The 8,484-nt window shown below is 57.9% G+C and overlaps 1 protein-coding gene across 1 annotated transcript in view; it reads right to left on the bottom strand.

The window, feature by feature from the left end:
• Nucleotides 1–8,484, bottom strand: part of Zc3h7b (zinc finger CCCH-type containing 7B) — a 57,463-nt gene that overhangs the window by 10,690 nt on the left and 38,289 nt on the right. The window contains exons 14-22 of the mRNA XM_023702676.1: nt 8,166–8,208; nt 7,513–7,706; nt 6,972–7,293; nt 6,142–6,200; nt 5,830–5,929; nt 5,228–5,389; nt 3,370–3,575; nt 2,030–2,130; nt 586–767 (exon numbers count right to left, since the gene is read on the bottom strand). Coding sequence (XP_023558444.1) covers nt 586–767; nt 2,030–2,130; nt 3,370–3,575; nt 5,228–5,389; nt 5,830–5,929; nt 6,142–6,200; nt 6,972–7,293; nt 7,513–7,706; nt 8,166–8,208 — 1,369 coding nt within the window. The remainder of the gene's footprint in view (nt 1–585; nt 768–2,029; nt 2,131–3,369; nt 3,576–5,227; nt 5,390–5,829; nt 5,930–6,141; nt 6,201–6,971; nt 7,294–7,512; nt 7,707–8,165; nt 8,209–8,484) is intronic.

Raw genomic sequence — 8,484 nt, 5'->3', positions numbered from 1 at the left:
AAAAAAAAAAAAAAAAAAAAAAAAAACCTTTAATTCACTATGTAGGGCTGGGGAGATGGCTCAGTGGAATAAGCACAGGGCCCTGAGTTCAATCCCCGGTTACACACACACACACACAAAAAATCACTATGTAGCCTAAGCTGGCCTCATGCTCCTAACTTGCGCCGAGTGCTGGATTTCAGGTGCGCGCTCATACTTGGCCACATGACTATATTTCTACTTAGGCCAAAGCCCTGCTGGCCCTGTTCACTGTCCACCCCCACAGACAGGCTTCCCCCGCCTCGGGGCCCCCAGCCTTGCTGCTCGCGGCCTGCCCTTTCCGCCCAGAGGTCTTCTCCCACTGCCCCTCAGGAAACGCCCACGGCTCTCTCCTACGCACTGCCGCACATCTGAAATCTGACACTCCTTACTGAAGAAGACATCAGATGGGCAACATTTTATGCAAGGCCTCTCTACTGCCGGTATTTAAATTACAGCCTCAGAGAGCGGGCCGTGTCCCCAGGTCAGTGCCTGTCCTGTCCCTGGTGCAGATGTATGTTCTCTGGAGCAAGGGCCTTGGCCAGCTGGAGGCTCAGTACTGCTCACCTGAGTACTGCTGCAGCAGCCACACCTTGAGCTCGATGAAACTGTGGGCAAAGTGGCAACTGTCCTCCCGCAGGCAGCCGTAGCGCACCTCATGGCGGCACACGTCGAACTGGAAGTGCTCTTGGAACTGGCGGATCTTGGAGTACTTGAGGGAGGTGGAGCGGACAATGTGCACCAGGCACCTGGCGGGTGGGCAGGGGAGGGCGTGACTGATGGATGTAGCCTGCAGCCGACCCTCCACGTCTCTGCTGCGACAGGATGCTGGCCCCCCAGCTGCAGGTGTGAGGGTGGGCTTCTCCCTCAGCAGCCCCTGCCCTGTGAAGCCATCCCAGCGTGGAAGAGGTGGGGAGCCTGCCCTGGGGTTGCCCTGGGCTTGCACCCTAACTTTGCCGTAGTGTCCCCTTGCTCAGGCTTTAGCCTGGAGCCAGTTCAACCTGCAGATGACAACGAACAGAGGGTGCCAGATCCTGCCTGCCACAAGACTGGGAGGGGGCATGCCTGTTGGGGGACAGGAGGCAGCTCCTTTAGATTTCTGACTCCAAGATCCAGAGCTCCAAGATGAACAATAACGGAAAACTTTCTCTCACCCTGGAACTCCTTTTGTCTTTTGGGGTACTGAGGATGGAATATGGGACCTTCATGCTGACTGCATCACCAGACTTATTTTATTGATTGACTGATTGCTAAGTTGTCTAGGCTGGGCCTGAACTTGCTACCCTTCCTCAGCCTCTCAGAGTACTAGAATTATGGCCATGTGCTACCACAGGCAACTGGGCCAGGAATCTCTATGACCCTCCTCAGAATAATAGATCAGATCATCCCCAGTCTTGCAGAAGAGGAACCCAAGGTGGCAACAGCGAGCCAGCATCAGAAACTGGGCCTCTGACCAGGCTGTGATGTGAGTTACGCATGCCTGGTTTTGGGACCCCAGCCCCATCACCCACTCTGGGACGCTGCAGAACTGGGGGGAGATGGGACAAAGGCAGGGACACCAGGCCTGACCCAGCCTCCTCTCCCCGCCTGGTGTTGACATCAGGGCAGTGGCAGGTGGCAGAGACCTGGTCCTGCACTGCCTGCCGGCTGAGCTGCTCCGGAGGCTCAGCTTTCCCTTCTGTCCAAGAGGAACAAGTGCTGCTCCCAGAGGACCGCTGAGATTATTAAATGCTTGGAATGTAACAGCTGACCAATAAACGTCTCTTGCCTCTGCACAGACTCCTTAGGTCTACTCTTTGTTTTGATTTTTTTTTTTTTTTTTTTGTGGCCGGCTCAGCCCTGCTGGCAAGGCAGGTAGCGCCGGGACTGAACCGCGGCCCCAGTGCGCTTGCCTAAGCAGGTGCTTTAGACTGCTGAGCTGCTTGCTGGCCCGGGTCTACTCTTTGGCTTTCGCTGTTCCTGGCCATCTGAGCCACTCGGGACTCTCTGGCCGCCCCCGGTTCCCACTCACTTGTTGTTGTAGAAGCCGTGCTTGGCAGCCAAGTTGGAGCAGACGGACGGAGAGTCTTTGGTGCCTTTGCTGATGATCCGGGGCTTACTGTCAAAGCAAATCTGCCCAGGAAGGGGAGGGGCTGGGACCCTGCAGGGACATCTGGGCAAGGACGGCTGGTTCCCCTACGCCCTGCGCTGGGTCAGGGGAGTGAGCAAGAGAGTCCCAAAGTCTTTCTCTCACATCCCTGGCTCTAACCCACAGATGACCTGGCTACGGGTCCCTTATTCTTTCTTCCCTTTCTGAGGTACCACCAATCCAAATGCCAGGGGCAGGGAGTTCATGTCTCTCAGTCTCAGTTTCCTCAATTGCTAAACAGGACAGTCACACTTGCTTTGTCCCACAAATTCACTGAAGTTAAAAAATATATATATAAAAAAGAAACTACAGGTGTTTTGTAACCTACATTCTGCTGCCTCGTATGAACCCCAGACCCCCATCCCTGAGCAAGCAGGCACTCATCTGCCAACATTAAGGTCAGGGAAGGGGCAGGCCACGCTGCGGATGGAGCAGGACTGAACTATACCAAACCCTGCCAGTAAGGCAGGACAGGCGCTCCTGCGCCACAGATGGACACAGTGCTGCTCCTGCCCCTTGCCAAGCTAGGGCAGGCGAGGGAGGCAGGGCAAGATCACCTGAGGCCCAGCAGGTTCTTCTCAGTGGAAGGGCTGGGATCAGAGCTGAGCTCAGGGGGTGGGGGGGTCTGAGGCTCAGAACACAGGGAGCTCTCTGGGGAGGGCTTGCCAGGACACAGGCAGGAAGGGCAGTGGGCACTGAAGCTGGCATGGCCAGATGTGCTGGAGGGTGTGGGATGCACGGCTGTGGACAGCTTGCTCTGCTCAGCTAAGCTCCCTCAACCACACATCCACAATGCAGGACCCAGGGCCATGCTGGGCAACCCCGTGTGTCTGGTCCCATGGGTCCTGGCCTCCGAGCTCAGCTCAGCTCTGCTCTGATCTAGCAGTGTGGGCTCTGGGCAGTGCTTCACTTCTCTGGAGCCCAGCATGTGAGCATAAAGGGACACTGCCAGGAGGTGGGGACAAAGACCTAAAGCCTAGCCTGTGACTGGCTCCCAGAGAAGAACAGGTGCAGAGCGCCTCTCATTTTTCTGGCCTCAGTTTCCACCTCTGCAGAATGAGGGTGCAGGAAAGATCTCGGGTCTAGCAGACTCAGGGCCCGCCTCTCTGATAGCCCAGGGGTCTATGTCAGGCTCCCACGCTGAGCTATGGCAAGAGGCACCCAGCCCTACATGCACCCTGGACCTAGGGGAGGCAGAGGTGGTGGGGGCAGGCGGCAGGTACCTCACAGAGGAAGGTGAAGATGCCCTGGTGCTCCTTGAGGAGCTTGGCAATGGTGAGGCTGCCGCGCTTGACGCCACCCAGCGGGTCGAAGAGCAGGTCACGGTTGAGGGTGCCCTTCCGCTCCTCAGTCCACACGTCGATCTCCTCCTGATGGTAGGCGAAGGTGCAGTTATCCCCGTACTTACAGTCCTGCTTGTTAATCATGTCTGCAAAGAGGCAACAGGACACAGTTCCGCCAGGCGGGGACGGGAGCCCACAGTGCCCCCACAACCCACTGTGGCCAGGCTATCTTGGCGCCACCAGGCGGGGTGCTGGTGCCTGCTGCCCCCTGAGGATGCCATGCCCATGCCCCCTCTGTCTGGCACCTGTGGAGCTCAGACATCACTCCTTCCCACAACTGTCTTTAGCAGGCTGAGCTTGGCAAAAAGCAGCAAAGGGGCTTCGTAGAGATGTATCGGCCTCTGCGCCATCAGAGCAGTTTGAAGAAATTGGAATCTCAGGACTAAGAACCTCAGTCTACGACTTGGTCAGCTTTGGAATTCTCTGTCATCCCCAAGCTGCAACTATCTTTTCTGTGAACACAGAATAGTAGTTTGTGGGGCTGTGTGGGATAATCAGTCCAACTCTGTGGCTTGGACAGTGCAGAGCTGCCTCCCGGGGTGAGCCCTTATTTTCCCTGCTGCTTTTTTGTATGTTTGGTTGTGACAGGTCTGGCTATGTAGTACAGGCTGCCCTTAAGTTAGCGGTGATCTTTCTGTCTGCGTGCTGGGTGTACAGCTGTGTGCACACCAGTTCCTCATGCTCCTTCTGAGTCCATCCTATCCGAACCTCTGCCAGGGTCCAGGCACAAGGAAACTCAGGCCACAGACCCAGAGGAGCAGGCACCATCCCTGGGTGCTAATGGAGACAGGTGCAGGGAAATGCGGCTTGAGGCGGTCCCCAAGAACTGAGCATCATCAGGGTGTGCTATGGAGTTGGGGTAGGGGTATTTGGAGCATGGCTAGGGCAGGAGATAAGGAGTTAGATGTGGGAACCGAAAGGCCATGGGCAGGGCTGCAGGGAGGACAGCGAAGTGGTCCAGAAACTCAATGGATGACTGCCACCAGCTGGGTCAGGGCCAAAGCCTAGGGTGGCCTTTCTGAGCCTGTTTCCTTATTCAGAGGTATAAAGGTGCCTTGTGGTAAAGGGAAAGGGCGACAGAGGGAGCCCTTGATCCCATGCCCATTCATGAGCCATGGACAGGACATGTTGGAAAGAGAAACAAGCGAATAAGGCACATGATGAATGACTACTCAGTGCTGACCAAGCTGCCATGACACAGAGCAAGGACAACGCCAATAATGTAATCATGAAACAGAACTCACTGCCAGGCCCTGGGGGCGGGGGTAGGGGTAAGACCTGTCATCCTAGCACTCTAGGAGGCTGAGGCAGGACTCCAAATTCGAGCCCAGTCTGGGAAACTCAGCAATTGTCTCAAAATACAAAGTAAGAAAAGGCTAGGGAGGAGGCCCAGGGCAAAGGCACGGGGTAGAAACCCAGTACTGGGGAGAACAGAAACAAGAACTGACTTTACAAAGCCTTCCTATCCTACGTGCCAATCCCAAGCATTTCCTATGGATTCTCTCTGCAGCCTCCAGTAGGAAAGATCAGCTCTCCTTGACAGGGACCCTCGCTCTCCAGAGCCCAGGCCACCCCAGGGAGCTGGCTGAAGATATATCCTGAGTGCTACTCACCTGTTCTGGAGCCAGGGCCCCAGGAGACGTTCCCAACCTCCCCTGAAGCCATGAGGGCCACGACTGCCCCTGGGACCAGCCGCGGCTGGAATGAGGAATGCGGGCCTAGGCCACAGTCCACTCACCTTTGCACAGGTAGTAGGAGCCCACAAAGCTGGTCTTGGTGGGCCGTGGCCGGATGCGCTTCCAGGTCTGGTCCTCGGCACTGCGAAGCCGCCCAAGCAGGGTGTCCCGCTTGCACTTGTGCTCCAGGCCCTCACGGTAGGTGTAGTCGCCGGCCCTGGGGCCTGGACAAGGTGGGCAGGGACAGTGAGACCGTGAGCCTGGCAGAGCCAAGGGGTGATGAGGACAAGGATGAGCACAGACCCCAGCAGGGTGGGGATCAGAAAGGCCACCTGTCCTATTGGGGCCTCTCGCAGCTTCCTGCTAAGCTACGTTCTCTCTAGAAACAGCAGGCTGGAGTAGGGGCTCCTGGGAGCCATCATCTCCCCAACCCCTCTCTACCACCACCCTGACCGTGATCCATGTCGGACCTGCCCATCCCAGGGTTTCGAGAGAGAGCCTTAAGAGGTGGGAGCCCGACAGAGGCCAGGACCCCAGGGCAGCCTTCCTCGCCCACCCAAAAGGGCTTGTTTTCAGAGTGCATGTGCACCTCCCACCTGTGTGCCCATGCTCTGAAGTCCTTGCCCACTCGGGGGCAGGGCATTTGGCCATGGCTGTGCCTTACCTGTCTTGGGGTAGCACAGCTGGCATGCCTGCTTGAACTCATGGGTGGCAGCCAAGGGGTTCTTGATGAGCAAGGCGGTGTTGGGCATGGAGGGCTCCGGCTGTTAACAGAGGAGGCTGGGAACACTGGGCTTGGAGTGGGGGTGTCCTCTGATCGCCTGCCCTGCCCAAAAGTAGGACTGGAGCCCAGACCCTTGCAGCCCTTGTGGTCCACAAGCCTGACTATCATCCCAGGGTTCGCAGCATCAGTGAGGGAGCCCGCCCCACCGCCACCCTGAGGCCTGTGGGCCTGGTCTGTGAGCGGCTGACTCACCGACGGCGCTGGCTTCTGAGTGCTGCTTGGGGGCCGGTGCTCCTGTGAGTTGGTCTCCTCTGGGTGGGGGGATGACACAGGGGTCACTGCCCTGCCACTGAAGGCATGAGGGGCTCCCCAGGCCTCTTGAGAAGCGCCAGGTTCTGCGTCCTCACCTACTCTTTTTTTTTTTTTTTTTTTTTTTTGTGGAACCGGGGATTGAACTCAGACCCTTGTGTTTGCCAGGGAAGTACTTATTCTACTGAGCCATCTCCCCGGCCCCCCTCATCTACTCTTGCTGGGCCCTGCTCTGCCTGTTCTCTTAGCCACAGCCTCAAGGCATGCACCAAGACCCCTGCAGAAGCCCAGGCTTGGTCTGGCTCCTGGCTCCATGGAGACTGTGCCCCACCCGTGCCCCCCTGGTGTGGTGCCCGACCCTTCCACCTCTGGGGCCTGAACCCCTGATCCTTCTGCCAGCTGCTGAACTTCTCCCCAGACCTAGCTGCACCCTGCCTCCTCCAGGGAGTCATCTCAGCCCTTCTGTGCCTTCATAGCTTCTCAGGTCCCTCCACAGTGCAGACTACATCTGACCTTGGGAAGCTGGTTCCATGAGGGCCCAGATGGGTCAGTTTCCTCTGGATCCTTGGCACCCCTCCCCCTAGCCTAAGGGGCTGCACTAAGAACACCGGCCTGGGTCCCCAGGGTCCGCAGCTCCTGCCACTCTGCCTTTTGGACTTGACCAGGACTCCCAGACCGAGGCTGGGCTCCACATGGCAACCCCTCTACCCTCCAGAGGCCAACGTGTGATGGGTCCTTGCAGACTACTGAGGAGCGGGGTATAGAGGCCTCACCCATAAAGGAGTCCGGCTTGTCCAATGAGCCCCGGGCTGACCCAAAGCTGTCAAGGGCATCCAGCCGGGTCTCTGAGTACGGCAGCAGGTCCAGGGGGTCCAGCGTGGGGCCTGGGGGGTCCAGGGCATCCAGCACAGAGGCTGCCAGCTTCTTGGAAGGATCCATGACAAGGCCAAAGGAGGCAGGGGGCAGCGGGCTGGAGACGGGGATGGAGCCGCCCACCACAGGTGGCAGTAGTGGGGTCCCACCAGGGAACACAGGAATCAGCTGGGGCAGCTCGCTGGGCACACCACCACCAGGCAGGCCACCCTGGACCAGAGACTAAGAGCAGGACAGAAGCAGTCAGGCAGTCCAGGAAGCAAGCGAGCTGCCGCTCCCTATGGCTTGGCCTCGGCCTTCCATCCCTTCTAGGGGTGGGTGTTTCTAGGCAGGTCAGTCCCTCCCAAGGCCTCTGCTTCCCCAGCAGGGATGCCACTGTGGGACCAAGGGACTTCAGGGGGTAGAGTTTAGGAAGCAAGAGAGTGGTGGTATGTGGCTCACCAGCGAGTCCAGGAGGGTGTCCAGCTCCGGACCAAAGACGTCCCCATCTGAGAAGTCATCCAAGCTGTCTGTACTGGGGGCGGCCCTGCTGCTACTGTCCAGGGGGGCCAGCAGGTCCAGGACATGAGGAAATAGGGGCATCGTGGGGGTGGAGGGGAGCAGAACTGGGGATCCTCGCAGGTCCACATAGCAGTCTGTGGAGGAGGTGGACTCAGGGGCTGCAGGGATGCCACGGGACGGGGATGGACAAGGAGTCCCGGGGCTCAGGGCACTTGGCTAGCACCTTGTCTTCCCTAGCTCCGCCAGGGACCCTGCCTCATTGCTGCCTGCCTCCAGAGGGCAGGACATTGGTGCAGCCAGAGAGGCCCCTCAGTGTCACAGTATGGCAGGCTGGCCTTGGTTCTGGCTGGACAGCCACAATTGCCACCTTCCTCTGGGGAACACACAGCCCTCCAAAAGTCACTGATAAGGTGCAACTCTGGCAGCTAATGAGGAAGGGAGGAGGAGGGCTTTAGAGGTAGCGGGTCCCTGTGGAAGGGAGGTCTGGAGGGAACCCCAGGGACCAGCCGGAGAAGAGCCATCTGTCCTAACCCACTGGACTCTCTACAGGCTGGTTCTCATTTCTACCCTGTCCTCTTTATCAGGGACACTACCTGTTTCGATGTCATCTATGGACCCCAATCCATTGGAAGTTCCCTGTAGAGAGGAAGGACATGGGGGTGGTCAGGCAGGTGCATGTTCCCTGCCTGGTTCTGTCATGACTAGGTATGCAAGACCTCCACTGGTACCTGGAATAGATGTTACACTCGTCATGTGTTAGCCCTGGGCTCCAGCCTGGGATTGGACAGCACAGACTATGATTTGTGTGCAGAGGGTAGAATGCACCTTGTGGGATGAAAACAAGGCTTGGCTTCCCCACCTGTCAAAGGCTAGGTGTTATGGTTTGTCTAGATGTCCCCTCAAAGCCTCACA

The sequence above is a fragment of the Octodon degus genome, unplaced genomic scaffold (genome assembly GCF_000260255.1).
Source record: "Octodon degus isolate 3935 unplaced genomic scaffold, OctDeg1.0 scaffold00156, whole genome shotgun sequence".
Classification (NCBI taxonomy): domain Eukaryota; kingdom Metazoa; phylum Chordata; class Mammalia; order Rodentia; family Octodontidae; genus Octodon; species Octodon degus.
This window is presented reverse-complemented; position numbering and strand designations above follow the sequence as displayed.